The sequence below is a fragment of the Chenopodium album genome, chromosome 12 (genome assembly GCF_948465745.1).
Source record: "Chenopodium album chromosome 12, dcCheAlbu1.1, whole genome shotgun sequence".
Taxonomy (NCBI): Eukaryota; Viridiplantae; Streptophyta; class Magnoliopsida; order Caryophyllales; family Amaranthaceae; genus Chenopodium; species Chenopodium album.
The window spans coordinates 5,250,471-5,274,524 of record NC_137845.1 but is presented as its reverse complement, the minus strand read 5'-3'; the positions used below and the strand labels follow the sequence as shown (position 1 = coordinate 5,274,524).

The window sequence follows — 24,054 nt, the reverse complement described above, 5'->3', positions numbered from 1 at the left end:
TTGGAAGCCGGTTCGGGCTAGTAGGGATGGGCCTTTGATCTCTAATCTCGCGTTTGCGGACGACCTTATCTTGTTCTGTGAAGCGTCAGTGGAGCAAGCTGAATTGATGACTGCATGTTTGGATAAATTCTGTGAAGCCTCAGGTAGTAAAGTTAGTATAGAAAAATCGAGGGTTTATTTTTCAAGGAATACAAATTTGGATGTTCGGGATGCTATTTGTAATTCCTTGCGTATGGAAGCTACGGAGGATTTTGGGAAGTATTTGGGGGTGCCAACCATTAATGGTCGTACTTCGAAGAAAGAATATCAATATCTTGTTGATCGAGTTAATGGGAAGATTGCGGGTTGGAAGACTCGACTCTTGTCTATGGCTGGGAGAGCGACTATGGTTCAATCGTCCTTGAGTGCTATTCCTATGTATGCTATGCAGACTACATTGCTTCCAAGGTCTACATGTGATGATATAGATAGAAGATGTCGTAAATTTCTTTGGGGTGAGGCAGAAGGACAACGTAAAGTTCATACTGTAGCTTGGAACACCATCAATAAATCTAAGGATAGAGGAGGTCTGGGTATTCGTTCTATGAGACAAACTAACACGGCTTTTTTAGCCAAGTTGGGCTGGAGAGTACTTGCGGAACCAGAAGCGTTATGGTCAAGAGTTTTGAGGAGCAAATATTGTAATAATAGATGTGATATTGAGATGTTTAAGGATAAGCAAAATGCATCGAATGCGTGGCGGGGGATTATGAGTAGTATCGATGTGGTTAGGAAAGGGATTAACATGGCGGTTGGGAATGGTCGCAAGACTTATTTTTGGCATCATAGATGGGCTACTGAATCCCCCTTGATTGAGTTAGCTAACCCGAGTCCTCCAATAGAGAGTCGTGACTTACTTGTGAGTGATTTTTGGGATGCTAATATAGGGTGGAAGTGGGATGATTTCGCAGCCTTCCTATCCTCGGATGAGTTGAAAAGAATTGCTTCCTTTGAATTAAGTGAAAGTGCGGATGATGTGGATGAGATTAGCTGGAAAGGTACTCCCTCTGGAGGTTTTTCGATCAGGTCTGCTTTAGAAATTGTTCGGGGCGAAGAGAATCAAGATCCTAGTGATCCCAGGTGGGAGGTCTTATGGAAGAACCAAGCGCCACAAAGGGTGAGGATGTTTCTTTGGTTGGCAATTCAGGATCGAGTGATGACTAATAAAAACCGTTTTATTAGGAATTTGGTCGATGATCCTAGATGTCAAATCTGTGGGGCTATTGAGGAGTCGTCTGAACATATTTTTAGGACTTGCCCAGCTGCTGTTACAGTATGGAGGAAGCTTGGTTTGAGTGATGAGTGGAGATTGGGCTTGCCTTGGCAGGAGTGGATTTTAATGAATGCTGATGTGAAACAACATGCTGGTGAGGAAGGATGGCCATTAATGTATGCTATGACGTTATGGTGGATTTGGAAGTGGCGTAATGCTAGATCATTTGATGGAGATATGGCTAATATTCCAATTGATCAAGAAGCTTTCATTTATGCTAGGGTAGCCACGATTAAGAGAGCTTGGGAGAGACACTATAGAGTTCATTGTCCTAGCAAGAGAAAGAGAGAAGAGATTTTGGTGAGATGGAGTCTACCAAGAGTAGGGTGGGTGATGTTGAATTCCGATGGTGCTGCGCGTGGTAATCCAGGACTAGCTGGAGGAGGTGGTGTGATTAGAGGTTGCAGGGGGGAGCTGTATGAAGTATATGCAGTTAATTGCGGGATTTGTACGTGTACTAAGGCTGAATTGCTGGCAGTGCTTCGTGGTTTAGCCATAGCTTGGAATGGAGGTCATAGGAAAGTTCAGGTATGTGTTGACTCCGAGGTTGTTGTTAACATGTTGGTGGATAATCATTCCCCCAACTCCCCCTACATTCACATCGTTCGGAAGTGTCGTGCCCTTATGTCGAGAGATGGATGGGATGTCACTATTGAGCATTGTTATAGAGAGGCGAATCGTGCTGCAGATTGGCTTGCCAATTATGGGGTAGAAGCGTCTCAACCTCTTACTATTTTTTCAGCGGTCCCGAAGGATCTTGCGGCGGTTTTATTGGAGGATCTTGGTGGGGCTACTAGGCCGAGGATGGTGCCTGCTCGAGTTTAAGGCTGCATTAGAGGGGTAGCTCTCTAATGTAGTGTAGGTGTTTTATTTTATTTTGTTCTGTTTCTTTTCTGTTGTTCTGTTTTTGTTTTGTTTGTTCTCTGTTTTAGTTTGTTTCTTCTGTTTCTGGGCTTGGCCCACTTTCTCACCAAAAAAAAAAAAAAAAAAAAAAAAAAAAAAAAAAAAAAAAAAAAAAAAAAAAAAAAAAAAACAGACATTTGGTTGCATATAGCGAGATTGGATACGGGTTTAGGAATTGGGAAATGAATATTGGTTTGGTACCATTTGCTTTTTTTTTTTTTTTTTTTTTTTTTTGTTTTTTTGACAGGATTGGTACCATTAGCTAGTGATACAGATAGATAATTGATAAGGTTTCATTTGGGCTACGTACTGTTCGGCCTACAAGGTTATATGAAGTTTAGTAGCCCACTTGAAGTCTTCTAATTTTTTTCGCATGTCAATATTTCTTATAGAGTAACAGAAATTAATGGTCAAAATAATTTGAATTGGGGTTTATCCTCGGGTAATACAAGTGGGTGCGGTGACGAAACCTCTGTTATTGATCATCTTGATAGGTTCCCCAAAAATGACCATCGGATCAAGCGTCGTTGGTTAGCTTCTTTATTCCTTTTGCGTTCTTTTCTCTTTGGAATTTCATCGCTTCAATTCAGGCCTTTATTTGTTTACTTTTATTCAATTCACTGTATTACAGTTTAAATCATTGTTTTACTATCTTAATTCTGCAATTACTCGATCATGTAACTAACCAATTTTGCTTAGGATTTAATTGAATTCCCAATTTAGGGTTTCCATTCTTATCATCACTCTAGATATTCGTAGGTACTTTTTTTCAACATGAATTTTGTGCTATGATGTTGCAATTTTCTGTTGATTATTAGATTTTACTAATAACGTAACATATCATTTTTGTTGTCAATTTTGCGTTAATATTAAGCACAAGATCATTTATAATACTTTCCTTTTTGGGATTTGGCTTGTCTTAGAGATTGGAATGGCTGATTTCATTGGGGAAAGCTTATTTGTTACATCATCATTCATGATTTAGGGTTACTGCCAATTAAATTTGATTATTATCTAAACAAGCTAGTCATGGTTAAGTAGAAATGACCCTCTACACTTTTCATACGAGGAACTTAAAAAAGTGATTCGATTTATTGTTTTGTCCCTATTTAATCCTTTTGCTTGGAAATTATGCTAAGGAATTTTTTAATTCACTCACCACTTTCTCTCTTTCAATAATTGTTCATTTCATATATTTGCATACATACATGTATAGTCTATCTTAATGAAGGTATATGATTTAATCACTATCAATTGAAATTTATGGTTGCCGTATTCTAATTGCATAACCAGTTGACTCTTCTTTCAAGAATGTTGTGTGAATAATTCTCTAGATATTGGCTACTTATACCTCCTTTTAGTTGAATATCATGTACAACTATACTTGAACTTCATTTTGAAGTGTGTATTCTCAGTTGTACTTTACTGATATGGTCATACAGTTCCCAGAAACTTCAGGTTGCTAGAAGAACTTGAACGTGGTGAAAAAGGGATTGGAGATGGGAGCGTCAGCTATGGAATGGATGAAGGTGATGATATCTACATGCGTTCTTGGATGGGTACCATAATTGGTCCTCACAATGTAAGTTGTGATTTGGTTATCACTGTTTGCTGCCTTGTTACTAATTATGGTTTATTGCAGATGTTGCAATTATACATTTTCTCTCTGTTTTTAGGATCAGTGGTTTTTTAACTACTTGATTTTTCCTTCCCTCAAAAAAAAAAAAAAAAAAAACTACTTGATTTTTCCTTATACTAGTGAAAGCAAATATTCTATAGGTAGTTTTGTGTGTAGAATATTTTAATTTTAGCTCAGGTATTAGGGAGAAAGATTAACCTGTTTAATTTCTTGATGGAATGGTGTACCCATGTCCTCTTCAATTGTTATGCTTTCCGAGAAATCAATCCAAAATGTTTCGTGCCCAAGGACCTTTCACTGTTACTTAATACGCTCTCCAATTCCAACCTCCTTGTCTGCACATTTCTACTTCCGGCCCCTGTTCCTGATTCTTCTTTTCATAAATGCCTGGGTAATGGGAGTATATTTTTGTTTGATGTAAATTATTGGTTTCAATTGTGATTACTGATTAGAGACAGCACATTAACTGTAATATATGGGTTAATGTTTTTTGTGAAATTTAGTTGAAGGTTCATACTGATTTTTTATCAGAGTGTACATGAAGGCCGAATATATCAGTTGAAGCTCTTTTGTGACAAGGATTATCCAGAGAAACCTCCAACTGTTCGCTTCCACACACGGATTAATATGACTTGCGTGAACGCAGAGACCGGATTGGTAATCTTCTTCACTTCTGCCTGACTGACTTTAGGAAATGTGCGGTTTTGGCCCTCTATCCTATTAATAATTTAATACTCAGTTTGCTAAGGATGCCAATATAAGAGGCATGTTCATCCTTTTATGTTGATTTGGAGATTATTGCAACTGATAGAATGTAGCTTTATCATATGTTTCTTATGGAGGAATTAGTTGAATGTCTGTCTGTGTTTATATGGTGTCATCCACTTATTATTATTGACGGTCTAAATATATTTTAGCTAGCTCTTAGGTGAAATTGCTTGGTCATTCTATCTTTCTTGAGAAAGAAGGTAGATAAATTGTTAGTGTTAATGTGATGTGAAGGTAATCAAATAGGAGCTGATTCATGCTGAAGTGGAGTAATGTTATATTTAGTGAGGCTTAAATTGTCATCTTTGGTCTTATGAACAACATATGTGGGTGGCAGGTTGAACCGACGAAGTTTGGGATGCTGGCGAATTGGCAGAGAGGGTTCACTATGGAGGACATTCTGACTCAGCTGAGGAAAGAAATGGCTGCACCTCACAACCGAAAACTTGTTCAACCTGCAGAAGGAACTTGTTTCTAGCTGACCTTCCAAGCTGAAAATTCTTAAAAGGGCAGAAGTCTGAAGGGTCTTAATAGGTTTATATAATCAGTATGTAGTTAAATTATTTATGCCCTTGATATGGAATTCTTGGAAGGAAAAATTGCTTGCTTATTCATATTGTTGAGTAGAGTTTTACAATGTGATTATGTAAGACATATTTTTAAAAATAAATTGAGACTTTGTAACGTGGAAAGCCTTGTTGGCTGAACCATGGTCTATTCTATTACAACATCATATGCCCTTGGGATGTATCCTCGAGTTTTTTTTTATACCGAGTCCCAAACCTTCAAGTTGATATGATTTTCTTCAAATTTGGGTTCAAATAATCAATTTTGGACTTGACAATATTGCTGGCCATGTCATGCCTTTACACTCGGGCACCTGATCTCCCATGCATGTCCTTGCGTGGCCTGCAGTAGTGCTCCAATGGGCTTGTGGATGGCCTTGAGTAACAACATCAACATCAGCGTGCTCTACACTTTGGCATTGTGCCATGGCCGTCCCTTAGTTTTTTCTTTTTAATACAAATATGTCTCTTTAAGATGCTCAATATCATTTAAGATTTTGTTCATAGACTTTATATTTATAAGATGTCGGCTTCAGAGGTCCAAGGTTGGGCAAAAACGGAGGTAAAGGCAATAAGAACAGTAGAAAATGTTCATTTAAAAGATTAGCACATGTTTAAATGATTAAAGTTCAATAAAGGAGAAGCAAATTGGTTGAGTTTAGAGGTAGTTCATGTAGTACTCCGTAAATGACAAGACAGAGAGTAAAAGGTGAAGCGAAGCAAAGGAGTGTTGAACAAGTGGGCATGAAATTGTTAATTGTAAAATCAATTGGAATTGCAGTAGAATATAGATTGGGACCATGCATATTGATACTCCATGTTCTCATATATCAAAGGCAGGCTGGTTCATATCACATAAGAGTATCAACTTTGATTTGATAGTGACATTATTAATTTGATAAAGTAGAAAAAGATATCCTATTTCCTAAATGAAAACGTGCACCAAATCAATTGGAAAGAAATGAGGGCTAATCAAGTATAAATTCCAAATTGAGTATAATTATAATACTAACACAGAATAGTGTAGTTAATGAAAGAAAGCTTTAATGAATAAAATAGAATAGTCAAGTGTGGACCAACTGGTTCCGCAGAAATTGATGAAATGGTCAAAAGTGAGGCGCGTTGAATATGGAAATGTATGTTTTACTAAAAAGCTTATTATTATTATTACATGGATTGCAATTAAATGAATAACTCTCCAAGTTGCCATTATTTGAAGCAACAAAGCAGCCTCCAGCCTCTTCTCTTCAGTCTTCACTCACTCGCTTTGTAACTTCCATTTTTGACTTGCAACTACCAGTCACTCCATTAACTCCTAATTAATCCTGTATATATATAACTCCCACCTTCCTTATCTCTCTCATCAATCATTTTTCATTCTTTCTTCTCTTCTCCTTTACCTCTCCATTCATTTCATACTGGCTGTAATTGCATCTCATCAGATCTGCTATACTGTTAATTATTAAGATGATTATAATCAGGGAAGTCTGGGCTTCTAATTTAGATTCTGAGTTCGAATTAATCAGAAATCTAATCGATGATTACCCTTTTATTTCTATGGATACTGAATTTCCTGGGGTCATCCACCGACCTGCCCCACTTCACACCAACAAGAAGCATCCTCATACTCGTCCCTCCTCCAGTGATCTGTACCGGCTCCTGAAATCCAACGTCGACGATTTAAATCTGATCCAAGTGGGGCTCACCTTATCCGATGCTTCTGGTAATCTCCCAAATCTGGGTACTCCCAATCAATACATCTGGGAGTTCAACTTCTCAGACTTCGACATAGAGCGTGATCCACACGCGCATGATTCCATCCACTTACTAACCCAACAAGGTATTGACTTTGACAGGAATAAGAAAGAAGGTATTGACTCCATTAACTTTGCCCAGCTCATCATGTCTTCTGGTCTTGTTTGCAATCACTCCGTCACCTGGATTACCTTTCACAGCGCCTATGATTTTGGTTACTTGATTAAAATTCTCACGCGCCGCAACCTGCCGTCTAATCTAGATGACTTCTTAGGGCTGACCAGAGTGTTTTTCGGGTACCGTGTTTATGATATTAAGCATATCATCAAGTTCTGTAAGAGCTTGTATGGTGGGTTAGATAGGGTTGCTAAGACTCTCCAAGTCAAGCGTGCTGTTGGCAAGTGCCATCAAGCTGGCTCGGATAGTTTGCTAACTTGGCTCGCATTTCAGAAGATGGTTCAACTTTATTTTCTAAATAATCTCCCCGAATATCACGCTGGTGTTATCTATGGATTAGACCTCTAGAACATCAACAATACACCTAGAGTATTAATTATTGATTAATTCTTTGTTTAGTCATTTAAGTAAATGATCAACTATGTTATCAACTTATCAATCAATGTTGTAAACTTGTACATCAGTCTAAGCTAGCTTCAATATTTCAATATAATATTCATTTATTACATATTGTGTTAAGATCAGATCGATCAACATACATAATCATCATTGGAGTTTCTTGTCCGATCCAATAACTGAATGTAATTTTACAAAGAGGATGAAAACTAACAACTTCATAATACCATATTACAAATTACATACAAAACACGTGTCTAAATTTCTAGACAATTGAACTTTCCCGTGCATGAGACTTAGTCAACTTGCATACTATAACGGACATTTAGACGTTCAAATTAGGCTGCTTAGCTTCTATAAGTTACTCGTCAGCTTTTAAGATTGTTTCTTGGACAAGTACAGCTTATAGCAAGTGGTCCATGATCACTTAATCACTTCCTTCAACAGGAAGATTGAGACAAAATATACAATTACATCTACTGCACTAAGGCGATCAACAACAGAAGTTGCAACTTCAAATGAAAAGTAACAAACATGCCAACTCTGAACTACCGCAGCAGAGAACTTCTGACAGGGCTTCCTATTTAAGAAAGTAAGTTGGTTCTACTTTGAATAGTTTGATTTCTACAAGGCAAGCAATGATCAGCTTATGGGCACTAGGGTCCATTACTCAAAAATATTGGATATGCACAAGGAATTTCAAGTATTTATTTAACAATTACACTAGTATTATTTATGCAATGTAGTTAAATTAGTATAAACCATATAAGTTAGGATTGGTCGATTGGATACTTCTTCTGCTTGAACGCCTTAATCCCATAAGTGCGGTTAGCTACGTGAACCAACGTGAGGACTTCCCAGGAGGTCACGCATCCTAGTATTACTCTCAATCATTGTGGCTCATTTCAAATGATGTGACAAAGTTTTGCACTGGCTATCACTAGCCTACTGTAATGCTCCTCCTTTATCTAGGCTTGAGACTGGTCGCGGGAAACCCAATGGTGGAGTTTTAGTATTGGACACGGTGGAGGTAAATCGAAGAATTAAATTTAGTTTAATTTTTAGCCACCAAATGATCGAGTTGGACCACCATACCAATTATTATCATTGTGAAAATTTTGAAGAAAGCGTAGAAAGCACTACTTTTTCCTTCAAGAGGTCATTGATTAAGTCTGTAGCACGATGGCCGGTATCCATCAGTTGACCATCAACTATCCAACCTCTTCAATTTGACTACTGCTATATGATACTTCATATGTGATTATTTTAATGTGTTTTGAGTTTAAATTATGATTGGAGGAAGGTGGAAGTAAATAAATACATCGAACTCCCATCGATATTATTCTTTTCCTTTTCCCTAATACGAACAATATAATACCTCAATAACAAGCACGTTGGCCAATTAAGTACTTTTTTTTAGGTCAATTAAAACAACTTGTGTAGTAGTAGCATCTATTATTATTGTTAAGCATCAAACCATCAATGTTTAATTTGGTATGTTGTCTTCGATCTTTTGAAAAATTATTAATTGTTTCAACTTGTGAGGTCAAATCATGATGCAAATATACCAACCCCTCATTAACAAGGCAAAAAATCTTATATTAGGTAGACCTACAATAACTTGTTGTATACATGTCCGTATATAACAACTTTTAATAATTCACGGGTTTACAAGAAGGTATATATATTAAGTCCACCTTACTTAAGATTTATCATAACTTATTTATATAGAACAACAAACATTTTAAAAAGTCGGATGTACAATAAAATATTGTACATCTACTTTAAAGTCACCTTAAAATGATCAAAAGTTGCCTTATAATGAATGAAAGTTACCCAATATATATAAGTTATGTTGATATAAATAAAAGTAAGGCTTTTATGCTGCCTTGTTACCTTATATGGGGCGGAATTACTTATGTCAACATCGTCATGACAATCAAATATAAATTTTATCTGTTGCTTTACAAAAATACTATGCACGGCAGGGCCTACTGAAGGCCATGTTAGGAGTAGAACAGTTGCTTGCAAGAAGAACACAGCATGGATCAAAGTAGCACTTTAAATGCAAGGTTTAAATTAAAAAAAAAAAAAAAAGACACAAAAAGATTAAAAACTAATTTAAAAAAATGAAAGAACTTATGTATTGAATAAGCTTTTATTCACATGATCCTTGTAAATCAATATGTTAACAAGCTAAATCATTTTAGCTTATATCAACGGGCCGGAGATGACCGTGATACAAGGATAGGATGTATATATCAGTATTTGTAATTTGGTGTGGGATATGACATATATAGTACTCCATGCAATATATATGCATTTATGACATTGGAGGTTTTTTAATTTGAGGAAGAAACGATGGCATACTGAGAAACCTGGAAGAAGGCACAAAGGATGAGATGATGATGAGCAGGAGAATTAAGGCTTAGAAAGCAATGGAGAAGTTGAAGGAGTTCTTGAGCAGAAAAGATCTGATTTTCCGTTATCATTTCCAACATTGACTGTTGGAAATCATCGTAAGGGTTCTCAGACTCCACCACCACTGCAGTAGTGCTAATACTATCAGTAGTTTGCTTTTTCTGATCACCCATATTCCATCTCCTTGAAGCTGAGGTTAAGGCAGATGGTGATGAGGTAGAGGTCGGTGTAGTAATTATCTTCTTCTCTATATTATCATTATTGCAACTGTGCCAATTAGATGAAAGCATGGAAGAGGTGGAAGGCGAGATGGAGACATAAGTCTCTCCATCATTGGAAGAGGAAACAGTGGATGATTTAGGCTTGATTTTGGGTATTATGGGTTTGGGCTCGTAGACATGAGCAGCATTGGAGTTGGTGGTGGAGGCGCAGCCACAGCCTAAGCCTAGGTTCTTGAAGAGTTTCTTCCGCTTGAATGGGGACATGATGGATCAGTCTCGTAGATCTGGAGATGAAGGCTTATAAAGGGGATGGGGAGTTAGGAGGTGGGAAATGTTGTTGAGTTAGTTGTTGAGTGCGGAGTTAAGGGTGAAGAGTGAAAGAGAATATGAAAGAATAAGAAATAGGAGTGAATTGGAAGACATATACTATGATGGTGAACATGAGGGACATTTGACTCCTATTTAACTTTACATGTAATATAAGGCTTCTGTTATTACTCTCTACTATTATTAGATTTACATTTATTTTAGCCTAGAACAAGTAGCAACTAAATAAAGCTACAGTGTACTGTATATAGTATGTTGGTATATCTTAGCTTGTTCAAGGGTTTTTGTCGTACTTCATTCTCATGTGAACTTCTATCAAAAAGGTTTTCCCACTTTAATTTGATAATTACACCTCAAAGAGATGGACTTAAAACGCATTTATCTAGCCATCATTATTCTTTCATATTCGAGCTTTGCTCTCACACATGCATGCTCTTTTGTATATCAATTTTAAGCTCGAGCTTGAACAAGCCTTCAATTGTCATCAAAAAGTAATTTATGTTTCTTTTAAGTATTAATGCATCCACTTAATTTAATAAGCTTCCATTCTTTCTATAGAAGAAAAAGTAATGTTGGAGAGAAAGAAATATTTTGTGGTTTAAATAATTATGTTAAACTAATAGACATTTTTCGAACTTGCAGCGAGCTTTGACCTAGTTACAATTGATCGTGAACAAACTTATCAATGAATTTAAACAAGTTATTCACGAGTATTATTAAGTTTAAACGAGTTATTCACGAGTATTACTGAGTCGAACATGATATTGCTCGAGCTTTAATTTGTTCATTTATGTTCAAGAATATTATAGTTCGTGAATATATATATCGCTCATTTACACCACTATGCTATGTACAGTACATATTAAAATTCAATATTTAGAAATTAACCTAATATAATGCAGAGTAAATTATTGTCCATAAGGTGATATATAATAAAATTCACCTATTATATATAATAACTTATAACTCCCATAAAATCGAGCTACCCAAAAACAATATACTCCCTCCGTCCCTTAATTATATACCTATTCTTTCATTTATTACTCACATAATAGAGAGAATTAGACATATAATTAAGGGACGGAGGGAGTACAAAGTTGCCGAAAAGGGTGCGTTCAAAAGTTTTAATTTTGATTTTTTTTTTGGAACATAAAAGTTTTGATCAAATTAGATTATGCCCATAAAATTAAAATTAATACAGATCAGAATTTAAATTAATTTACATAGAAATTGTAACTATACTTAATTCAAGATATAATAAACAACAAATAAATCAAAATAATGATCAAATTGTTAGCAATTGACAAAGAAAAAGAAACACTTGATTATTTATTAGATAAATTTCTATACATAAGTCTTAGAATCAAATTCAAATTCAATTACATAAGTCTTAGACAAGAGTTTTATAAAGAAAAGAGGAAAAAGATAAACAACCAAGATTTAAAAAATATAGGTGTTAGAGGTAAAATAGGAAATAGATAAATAACTAAAACTATAAACTAGAAATTTCCTTCAAAAATTATCAAAATTATAACAATTTTTTTATGGGTACATTCAATGTACTATATTTTTTAACCTAAATTCTAGTAAGACCTTTATATTTACTTAATTTCAGTTCAGTTCAGCTCTAATCAGTTCGGTTCAGTTCAGTTCAGCTTAATAGTTCAGTTCAGTTCAGTAAATGTGAACAGGCCCTAAGTTTATAGGAATAAATTTTATATGGTAATTTTTTATTATAAACAAAACAACTCAATAATTATCTCAAGTTACCTTGTAACTATCTTAGGATAGTTTTACGTTGGATAGACTATACAAAGTAGTGGTAGAGGGATATTCGGTCGTTGGACGATCACCCTAAAACCAACAATATTTCTACCTAAACCAGCCTAAAACAAGTCTAGGGTAAGTAGAGGATCGTATCCACAGGGAATGGGTAAGTACACCGAGAGTATGAAACGGTTGCAATCTAGTTCGGTCACAAATTGGGTTTTGAATGGTAAGCTACTATATAAAAGAACGCTAGGGGAAACGGGATTCAACACCAACCAAAGCCAAGGAATCAATAACAGGGACAAATCATGAATACACATAGAGGATAGAAAAGGAACTTAACATTGCCTTCTTTCGAAGTCACAACATAAGTACTCCCTAGATTAAGCACTAACACGATAAGGATTAAGTCTCAAGGATAGGAAGTGGGTTTCTAGCTCGAGTTTGTCTCTCGATCGCTCCGAACTAGCATGAAGCTCGGATAATTGGGATTTCTCACCTAATTACCATACTAAAGCAACCTAGTCAATGAAACCAAACATCCAAAATCATGAAAGTAGCATAATCTAATTACACAAGAAAAGACTCACTCCGAAGCCCCATCTTTCGATGTGAGAAAAGGGATGAACACATGGGCATAATGTGGCCAACAAAATACACATGCAATTATCAATTCAAGCATAAACAACTATCAATCCAAGGTAGCACATGAATAATTCCAAGTCAATTAACCATAGCTTGGTTGGGTCTTCACCCAACCCCTAACTAAAAGACTACTCACTAAACATGGTGGAAATTACTCTAACAATTAAATCTAGGGTTTTCATGAATTCAAATAAGCTAGGAAAGAGATGAAACAAGGATGGATTAAACATGCAAGAACAAATAAACAAGATTAAGGGAGAAATTATCAACTCAAAGCAATTAAAATTAAAAATTAAGAGCAAGAGATAGAGGAAAGAGATTACTTAATAAACTTCAAAGTTGGGAAAATTGTTGAAATTGATGGAACAAACTTCCAATAATTCTACTACAATGATTGAGTTTGAGAAGATCTAAGCTAATTAATGAGGGTTGAGAAGAACTAAGGGCCTAGGAAAACTAAGAGGGCAAAAAAAGATCCAAAACTGAAGCTAAGTCGTCCTATTTATATGCCCAGAAATTACATCGTAAAATCCGTCAAAATTAGTCTTCAGAACAGGAGGAGCGCCCGCTCCAGTAAGTAGGAGCGCCCGCTCCTGGGTGTGGAGCGCCCGCTCCTGGGCTCTCTGCACGCCCTCTCCTCTTGCACCAGTTTGAGGCAGTTTGTAGAGGATCGGGGAGGAGCGCCCGCTCCTTGGAGGCTGCACGCCCGCTCCTATATGTGCAGGGGGAGGCAGAATGTGGTGCTGGGATGAGGAGCGGCCGCTCCTCTAAGGGTGCACGCCCGCTCCTGCCTGATATTGCTCCCTCGAGAAAGTCTTCATGCTCACGCTACTTAACCATAATCTCATTGAACCTACAAACACGAGCACACACATAAAAAGAAACGGGAAACCCAAAAGATGCAAGTATGCACAAAAAGAGTTAGAAAAAGGGATTGAAGTAGGGGAAAGAGTACAAAATTGTGTTTTAAAAAGCCATGATAAGTGGACAAATAAAACACTTATCAAATTCCCCCAAGCTAGCCAATTGCTTGTCCCTAAGCAATTCACTTGGCGCAAAAGAAACCAATAGATTAGTCCGCTCAAAGAAAAGCACATGTACAGATAAAAGAATCCTTAAGCAATAAAAACTCGAGTATGAGGTATATGCCTAAGATCAACCACGGTCATGACTAGCCAAGGCCTAGCTAACCTTCCCGAATGTACTCAACTTTGGTCCATTCAACCAATCTTACCGCGTCCCCAACACAAAGTTCAAATTCCCCCTAATGGTAGTGTCTCATGACTCCTCGAAGGAGCCGGAAGAAAAATAAACAAAAGAAGGTTTAGAACACTCGACATCTCAATGATAAGTACCCTCTCCATATGCTTGTGAACCAACTCCCTCCACCGACTATGGCTTCAACTACTCTACTAACATTACAAGACTCAAGGATTACGGCACAAAGTTAAGGCATAGAGAAAACTAGAAGTGCTTTGCAATTAAAGTCAAGCTAAGATATATAACACTAAGAGCAAACCTAAAGAGGTTCCTAACTTTGACCCAAATTACAAACTATGAATAAACTTGAAACAAAAATGCACCCCCAAGCTTGTTTAATTGCTAGGGTGGTGGCTATTCATCACTTCTTTTTCTTTCTTTCTTTCTCTATTTTTTTTTTCTTTTTCTCTCTTTTTTTTTTTTTTTTTTTTTTTTTTTTTTTTTTTCAAACTTGGCATTTACATCACAAACTATTATTTATAACAACTTAAAGATTGAACTAATGAAACAAGAATGACATGCCTTAACTTTGTGCGAATGAACAATACATAACAATCTTCATGATCACTAAGAGTGGTTTAGGCCGCGATCTTGGGAGTTAAGACTCAAGTTCTCGATCTAGGTACTAAATCAAAGAGGATCCTTGCCACTCATTCAAAATGTAGTAGGCTTGAAAAATATTACAACCTCACTTTTGGGAACAATGTGGGATCAATTACTACCTTTCGGGGTTCAAATTCCTTCGATATGGGCGACACCTTCTTACCACAATCCTAGACTTTTGGTTTCGTACATTCGGTAAGGTTATTCTCACACTAGCCTAAACTAGCCAATTCTATGTTCAACCAAGGGCATCTAAACCATACTCGAAATTTTATTACCAAAAGAAGGCAAATATCCATCACATGCAATCCAATATCATCATTGAGGACTATTCTAAAAGCAAAAAATGTTTTTTTTTTTTTTTTTTTTTTTTTTTTTTTTAAAAAGGGGTAAAGGGACTAAAAGGAAAATATAAACAAGAAAAGAAGGGAAGGAGTTACCATTGATCTTGATGTAGTAGTGTCTCTTATATACAAGGTGATAAAAGAGTAGTGATTAGTAGCAAAGCAAACAAGGACTATTATGAGTGGATCATACACATACGAGTTAAACAATCATTCCACAATTCATAAATAAATCGTCATTTGCAAAACTAGGACAATTATAACACAAGCTCACTTGAATTCATTTTACCATCAAAGACACTAGTCGAACCATCAAGCCAAATGACTACAAGCAAAGATAATATATACAAAGTCTAAACTAATTAAAGGAAACACAATTTTTTTTTTTTTTTTTTTTTTTTTTTTTTTTTTTTTAGAGGAGGGGAAAGAGGTACTAGTTAAAGAATTTGGATTAAGGGCTTTGGATTTTTGGGTTTTGGATTTTTGGGAAGGAGAGGAGGCTCATCAACGAATATCATCATCAAAAATGAAGCACATAAACCAAACCAAGCTCATCAAAATGCAAACATTCAACCATTAACTAACCTATCAAGACAAACGGAGCATAATCAAATTAAGCACAAAACTAGCAACATCAAATCCCAACTCTATGCAAGGCCTAAATACTCCCCCAAGCTAGACATTTAGTCACCGTTTCAATGAAACAAAATAGGTAATGAAGTAACCTCCCCCCAAGCTTGGGATTGGCACCGTCCTCGGTGTCCCAAGAAGTGAAAAGGGGCAATGAAACGGTGACTAGAATGCCTAGACCATCTAATTATGTCGGCGTCCCGGCGAATAGTGATAATTGTAGTTAATATCTACATCACTAGAAGTGGCCGGGGCGTCTACATAAGGAGGTAGATCATAGTTGGGGCAAGTGCGGTAATGGCCAAAGTCCGGCACACCTTGCTCACCCCAACCACCATCATAGCCGGGTGGAAACCCGTAATGCCCCCTTAGGGGGGGATCGAGCACCTCCGAAGATGAACTATCTCCACTAACCTCGGGGACATAGTAATAGCTAGGGTCGCCCCTATAATCACTTCCCCCGGGTTGTGTGTAGTCATAAGGGGGAAAGGAGCGAAGCTCCTCAATTGAACTACGCGGGCCTTGCCAAAAGGGGTAGGTGGGTTGGCCATTGTTCCAACCCGCTACCGGCCCTTCTTGAACGGGACGGTTGGGATAGTTGAGGTAAGGGAGAAAGTCTCCCCTCTCAACTTGATGTTGGTAGCTTCTCTCCGCTACAAAACTTTGGTACTCATTTTGTTCAAGAAGTCTTTGATTGGTTAGATTTAATTGGTTGAAAGCAATTTCCACATCAAAGAGAGAAGAGGAGGAAGAGGAACCATCTACCCTAGATTGGGGAATGGAGGATGTACTCATACGACGGGGTACGGGTACATTCTCGCCACCACCGGCCATACCTCGTGGGAGTTGATCTCTTGGCACTTGCCATGTGTCCCCCACCGAGTTATTAACCGCCGGATTTGGGAGAGTGCAATAATGCACCCCATTGACCTTCCAACTAAAGCGAAGATTTCGGCCCGGAATTTCACTAAGGAACTTCATATCACTAAGTGCCTTAAGATCAAGCATGTTAGAACTTTGGACCGGGGTCATTTGGTCTAGAAAAGACCCAAACCCTAACTTCCTCGCAATAATTGAAATCATTCCCCCGCATCTAATCTCTCCGCTCATCTCTCCACTTTCTCTTATTTCAATACATCTCTTGATGAACAAGTATCCCATGTTCACATTCCCTTCCACATTTCCTTCGAATCTTGAAGCTAGAAAGAGGCATTTGATCTCCTCTTTAGTTAGCTTCCCTAAGTCTTGTTTAGAAAAACAAGCATAGCTCATGATTCGCATGAAGATTCGAAGGACGGGGTGGATAATGTGGCTAGCATGGCTAGACCGGGTTGTGAAATTGGGATACCCCGCAATGGTATTCCACCACACTTGCTCCTCATAACTTGAGAAGTAAGTACCATTGGGGTCATAGACTTGGTTGAGGGTGGGCCATTCAAAAATTTCGTTCAATCTCGTCAAAGTTAAGGTTTTTTCGACATTGAACATTCTAAATTTTATTTCGCATTCCAATGGCTCATCCTCAAGGTTTATGCGCTTCATAGAAACCGATGAGAGGAATTCAAGAGTTAGGGAAGAAAAGGTTTCTTCCGCAAGGTCCAAGAAGTCTAGCCAACCGAAGTTTTCGGCTACTCTTCTAATTCCCTCATCGACCCCTAGAAGTCGCATTGAATGTTGATGATAGAATCGGGTTGGAATAATTTTTCGTTTGGAAAGGTCATCGAAAGGCTTTTTAAATCGTTTATCGATTTTTAAAGTTGGTGGTGGGTTAGGGTTTTCTCGTTGTGAAGGGGATGAAGATGTTTGAGGTTCACTTGTTTTTCTTTTCTTAATCCCTCCAATGAATTTCTTCATTTTTTTTTCTTTTAGTTCGGAAAAAGGTAATTAGGAATAACACTCAACAACAAACAACTCCACACACACCCTTAACTTCAAACCCCCTTTAAAAATCCAAATGTACCTGTTCCACAACACAACCAACAATATATTCCAACACACAAATTCCCAACAACAATGTACTTCACTAATTTCACACAAATCACATTCACAAGATCACAATGTTTAAGCAATTTTCAATCACAATTTCAACTATTCTAAAAATCATTCACAATTTTCTCCAACAATTCTCCATAAACAACAATAATTGTTCAATTCCAACCAATCATGCAATCAACTACACAATTTATATGAAATAAACAATAATTATGAAAATTTGAAAAAGAAAGTTAAGTAGAGAAGTGGATTATACCAAATAGAGTATGAAAATACTCTAAAATCCTCCAAGGCTACCCAAATTTGCTCCTCCTTCAAGCTTTCACCTTTTTGCTCTTGTTCTTCAATGGAGATTTTGTGGGTTTTCGAATTTTTGACCAAATTTGTGAATTTTTGTGATTTTTAGAAAGAGAATTGGAAGGAGAGTAAGAATTTGTAAATTTTGAGTGAAAAAAAATGAAGGATTGATGATGATTTTGATGAGAGAAGGTAGAGAAGATGGGGTTTTTAGAGTGAGAAAGAGGTGGGTAAAGAGGAGAGAGAAGATGAATATGGGTAAATGAGAGGTGGAGAATGAGAGAAGGTAAAAAGAGATAAGGGGAAATCTCTTTTTTTTTTTACACGGCAGGGGTGGAGCGCCCGCTCCTAAGAAGAGGAGCGCCCGCTCCTGCCTTCGGAGGGACCTACTGCCTCCATTTCGTCAGTAGGAGCGGGCGTGCAGGGTGTTAGGAGCGCCCGCTCCTACAATTTCTGGAGTTCCTGTCACTTTTTTTCAAAACTCAATTTTTTATTTTTTATTATTATTTTTTTTTTTTTTTTTCGAGAGCTGAATATAGGAGCGGGCGTGCAGGGTGTTAGGAGCGCCCGCTCCTATAATTTCAAGAGTTCCTGCCCAGTTTTGAGTATACAGGAGCGGGCGTGCACTCCTTCAGGAGCGCCCGCTCCTACATTTTCTGTAGTTCCTGCTTATTTCTTGATATAGAGGAGCGGGCGTGCACTCCTTTAGGAGCGCCCGCTCCTCAAGTTGCTGGAGTTCCTACCTGTTTGCTGCTAGTAGGAGCGGGCGTGCACTCGGGTAGGAGCGCCCGCTCCTAACTGGAGTTTCCAAATCTGCCTCATTTTCTTTTCTCCAAGCAAATTACCTATATCAAAACAAAACACTAAACAAAACATTCAAAATGTTAAGTGTTAGTTTAAGCTCTTTCATCTCTCTCTCTCTCGCTTTAAATTTTTTTTTTTTTTTTTTTTTTTTTTTTTTTTTTTTTTTTTTAGTAAAAGCAAAAATACTCGGGTTGCCTCCCGGGAGCGCTTCTTTAACGTCACTAGCTTGACGCCCTTCCGTTCACATTAAATGGAGACATTGAATTCCTTGACCTTGATGGAGTGAACCACACCTTTCTTGTCACCCTCATAATAAATCTTGAGGCGTTGACCATTCACTTTGAATGCTCCGGTGCTCTCACTCCAAACTTCAATTGAGCCATAGGGAAATACCTTTACAACTTGAAAAGGACCACTCCACCTTGATTTAAGCTTTCCGGGGAAGAGCTTTAACCTTGAGTTGTAGAGAAGGACCTTATCACCTTCCTTGAAGTCCCTCTTGATAATGTACTTGTCATGAAACTCCTTAGACTTTGCCTTGTAAGAGCTTGCATTATCGTATGCGTTCATTCTCAATTCCTCTAGCTCATGCAAGTCTAGCATTCTTTTCTCTCCGGCAGTTTTGAGGTCAAAATTCAAGGCTTTAATTGCCCATTGAGCCTTGTGCTCCAATTCCACGGGCAAATGGCAAGACTTCCCATAGACCAACTTGTAAGGAGTGGTCCCTATGGGTGTCTTAAAAGCTGTACGGTATGCCCATAAGGCATCATCAAGTTTTGCCGCCCAATCCTTCTTACTTCTAGCCACGGTCTTCTCCAAAATGAGTTTGATTTCTCTATTTGAAACCTCCGTTTGGCCGCTTGTCTGAGGATGATAGGACAAACCCACCTTATGGTGTACTCCGTACTTGGCCAATAAAGCTTTGAATGTTCGATGAGAAAAATGAGACCCTCCATCACTTATCACAGCCCGTGGAACGCCAAATCTTGGGAATATGATCTTTCTAAACATCTTCATCACCACCTTGGAGTCATTCTTTGGTGATGCAAGAGCTTCCACCCATTTTGACACATAGTCCACCGCTACTAGAATGTAGAGATTACCGTAAGATGAAGGAAAGGGACCCATGAAGTCGATCCCCCAAACATCAAATACCTCCAATTCCAAGATCGGATTTTGAGGCATCTCATTTCTTTTTGATATGTTCCCGGTTCTTTGGCATTTGTCACAAGTCTTCACAAAGACCCATGCATCCTTGAAGAGAGTAGGCCAAAATAACAAACATTGCAACACTTTTGCCGCCGTTTTGTTTGCTCCCATATGACCACCACATTGTGATGAGTGGCACATATGAAGCACACTTTGAATTTCATCGTCGGGAACACATCTTCTCAAAAGATCATCTACCCCTATCTTGTACAAAATAGGATCATCCCATATGTACCTTTTCGACTCGTGCTTCAATTTTCTTCTTTGTTGAGGGGTGAACTCCGGTGGAATTGCCTCACAAGACAAGTAGTTCACTATATCGGCATACCAAGGCAATGACTTTGCTTGGATAGCATACAAAACATCATCTTTGAGCTCATCATTGATTGGAAGTTGATCAACATCTTCATCTCGGATTTCCAACCTTGACAAATGATCCGCTACCGAATTTTCCGTCCCCTTTTTGTCTTTAACCTCTATATCAAAATCTTGTAAAGCAAGCACCCATCTCATCAACCTAGGCTTTGAATGCTTCTTGGACATGAGATATTTGATTGCCGAATGGTCGGTGTAGACAATGGTTTTTGAACCCAAAAGGTAGGAACGGAACTTGTCAAAGGCGTAGATTACCGCAAGAAGCTCCTTCTCGGTCGTGGTGTAGTTCTTTTGTGCATCATTCAGTGTCTTGCTTGCATAGTGGATCACGTGCACCCTCTTTTCTTTCTTTTGCCCCAACACGGCACCAACCGCCGTGTCACTTGCATCACACATTAGTTCAAAGGGGAGGCTCCAATCCGGAGCTTGCACTATTGGTGCCGAGATCAATGCTTCCTTCAACCTACAAAACGCATCTAGACAAGCACCATCAAATACAAAATCACACTCCTTTTGAAGAAGTGTAGTAAGAGGTTTGGCTATTTGAGAGAAGTCCTTGATGAAACGCCGATAGAAACCGGCATGTCCCAAGAAAGATCTCACCCCTTTCACATTAGTAGGGGGTGGGAGCTTCTCTATTACATCCACCTTAGCCCTATCAACCTCAATCCCCTCATGGGAGATCTTATGGCCAAGAACAATGCCTTCTTGAACCATAAAATGACATTTCTCCCAATTAAGGACAAGGTTGACCTCTTCACACTTTTTCAAACATCGCGTGAGATTAATTAAACAATCATCAAAAGAACTTCCCCCAACCGAGAAGTCATCCATAAAAACTTCCATTTCTTTTTCAATCATATCCGCAAAAATTGCCATCATACATCTTTGGAAGGTAGCGGGGGCATTGCATAAGCCAAATGGCATCCTACGGTAAGCATAGGTGCCATATGGACAAGTGAATGTTGTTTTCTCTTGGTCATCCGGGTGAATTGGGATTTGAAAGAACCCGGAATAACCATCAAGATAACAAAAATACTTGTGAGATGCTAGCCTTTCCAACATTTGATCAATAAAAGGCAATGGGAAGTGGTCTTTCTTGGTGGATGTGTTTAGCCTACGATAGTCTATACACATCCTCCAACCGGTAATAGTTCTAGTAGGGATGAGTTCACTTTTTTCATTTTTAATAACCGTCATCCCCCCCTTTTTAGGGACTACTTGCACCGGTGCCACCCATCTACTATTAGAAATAGGATAAATGATACCGGTGGCAAGTAGTTTAAGAACTTCCTTCTTGACCACTTCAAGCATTGGAGGATTAAGCTTTCTTTGTCTTTCAATTGATGGTTTAGCATCATCCTCCAATGAAATTCGATGCATACAAAGCGTTGGGCTTATACCTTTCAAATCATCCATTTTATATCCCAAAGCTTTGCGATGCATCCTCAATACATTCAACAATTTCGAGGTTTGAACCTCATCCAATGAAGCATTAACAATAACCGGAAATGTAGAAGATGGACCAAGAAACTCATACCTCAAGTTGGATGGTAGAGGTTTTAGCTCTACACTTGGGCATTCCTTACCATTGCCGTTCATGAGTTGCTTCTTCACTTCTTCTTTCCCAATTACTAGGTTTGCTTCTTCCTTGTCCATGGGGGTGGAGTCAAGAATCTCCACAATTGGCTCCATCTCCATGTTTTCATTGCAAAACCTATCTTTGCTTTCAAGTTCATACTCAAGAGAATCATTAGTGTTATGCAAATGCAATTGTATGGATTCATTAATAACATTCTCAACAATATCAATACTCATACAATCATCCATGTTGGAAGGACATTTCATAACTTGGTTCAATTTGAATTCCACTTTCTCTTTTCCAACAAGCAAAGACAATTTACCATGTTTCACATCAATAATAGCCCCCGCCGTGGCTAAGAAAGGCCTACCTAGAATTATGGGGACATTCAAGTCCTCATCCATATCAAGCACAATAAAATCCACCGGAATGTAAAGTTTGCCCACCCTAAGGGGGACATCCTCTAATTTTCCCAAAGGCATCTTAACCGAACGATCGGCTAATTGAAGGGAAATGTTGGTGGGCTTTAACTCTCCTAGGCCAAGTCTTTTGCACATAGAAAGGGGCATCAAGCTTATGCTAGCACCAAGATCACATAAAGCACGATCAATTACCATTTCACCAATAGCACATGGAATAGAAAAACTACCGGGATCTTCAAGCTTAGTGGGCAACTTATTTTGAATAATTGCACTACAATTTTCCGGCATATTAATCGTTTCCACAAAATCAACTTCTCTTTTATTACTCAAAATGTCTTTAAGAAATTTAGCATAAGTTGGCATTTGTTTAATAGCATCGGTGAATGGAATGTTAACATAAAGCTTCCTCAAGACTTCCAAAAACTTAGCAAATTGTTCATCAAGTCTAGACCCGGCAAACCTTCCCGGAAAAGGAAGCTTTGCCACATGTAGTGGGATTTCACTCTCTTTTTTTTCTTTTTCAACTTCTTTCTTTTTGTTTTTCTCTTCTTCTTCTTCTTCTACTCTCAACTCTCCATGGGAATCACTCATTTCAATCACTCTTTCCTTTGACTTCTCACCTTCTAAGTCATGTTGCATTCCCTTCCCTAGAACTTCCCCCAAGCTTTTTCCACTTCTAGTTACAATGGCATTGGCTTGCTCTCTAGGATCTAGACCTTGGCTAGGCAATGAGGTACTAGACTTGCCTTTAAGGGCACTAGCTATTTGGGCCATTTGATTTTCCAACATTTTATTGTGGGTTTGCATTTGCTTTAAGCTTTCCTCTAAGTCATTTGTCTTTTTAGTTTGGGAGTTCATGAATTGTTCCAACATGCTTTCTAGATTAGACTTAGGAGGAGGAGGAGCTTGAATTTGAAGTGGTGGTCGAGGGACAGGAGCTATGGTTGGTCTTACTCCTCCATTAAAACCGGGTGGGTTGTGAGTGGAAGAGTATTGGCCTTTTTGTTGGTATCTATTGTCATTTCTATAATTCCGTTGATTATTAGACACATAATTACCACTACCACTAGCTTGACCTTGACCACTACCTTGCCCTTGGTTTTGGCCACTTCTCCAACCAAAATTAGGGTGATGTTTCCATCCCTCGTTGTAGGTGTTGGAATAGGGGTCAAACCTAGGATTAGCATTCACGTTATTGACTTGTTCCATGGAAGGGGAAGGGGAACATTGCTCATTCAACAAATAACAATCGGAAGACGCATGGTCTTCACCACCACATACATCACAAGACATCAATTGCATAGACACATTATCATTCGAAGAATTAGATGCACGTGAATTAGGGAGGGGGGAGATAGGAGGGGGAGAAGATTGCATTTGGTCAAATTTAGAAGACAAGGCATCCAATTTTGAACTAAGCATGTTAATAGCATTTACCTCATACTTTCCCCCTCTCCTAGAGGTGCTTCTCTCATCGGGGCTCCAATCGGTGTAGTTTTGGACTACATCTTCTATGATCTTTAATGCCTCCGCGGGTGGTTTGTTCATGAGTGGCCCACCCGAAGCTCCATCTAAGAGTATGCGGTCCGATCTCAAGAGACCTCTATAGAATCCATGAAGCAAGAGCCAATCTTCC

The 24,054-nt window shown here is 38.2% G+C and overlaps 3 protein-coding genes across 3 annotated transcripts; 2 read left to right on the top strand and 1 right to left on the bottom strand.

Annotated features, from left to right (window-relative positions):
- Positions 1–2,581: 2,581 nt before the first annotated feature.
- Positions 2,582–5,372, top strand: LOC145571743 (ubiquitin-conjugating enzyme E2 variant 1D-like). Its single transcript, XM_081630773.1, has 4 exons — positions 2,582–2,745; positions 3,658–3,797; positions 4,386–4,511; positions 4,960–5,372. The coding sequence occupies exons 1-4, from the start codon at positions 2,721–2,723 to the stop codon at positions 5,098–5,100; spliced, it is 432 nt and encodes a 143-aa protein (XP_081486899.1). The 5' UTR covers positions 2,582–2,720; the 3' UTR covers positions 5,101–5,372.
- Positions 5,373–6,401: 1,029 nt separating this feature from the next.
- Positions 6,402–7,626, top strand: LOC145571742 (putative CCR4-associated factor 1 homolog 11). Its single transcript, XM_081630772.1, has one exon. The coding sequence runs from the start codon at positions 6,656–6,658 to the stop codon at positions 7,466–7,468; it is 813 nt and encodes a 270-aa protein (XP_081486898.1). The 5' UTR covers positions 6,402–6,655; the 3' UTR covers positions 7,469–7,626.
- A 2,232-nt stretch (positions 7,627–9,858) lies between these two features.
- Positions 9,859–10,422, bottom strand: LOC145570711 (uncharacterized). The gene has a single exon (XM_081629865.1). It carries the CDS (start codon positions 10,420–10,422, stop codon positions 9,859–9,861), a length of 564 nt encoding a protein of 187 aa, XP_081485991.1.
- Positions 10,423–24,054: the final 13,632 nt, after the last annotated feature.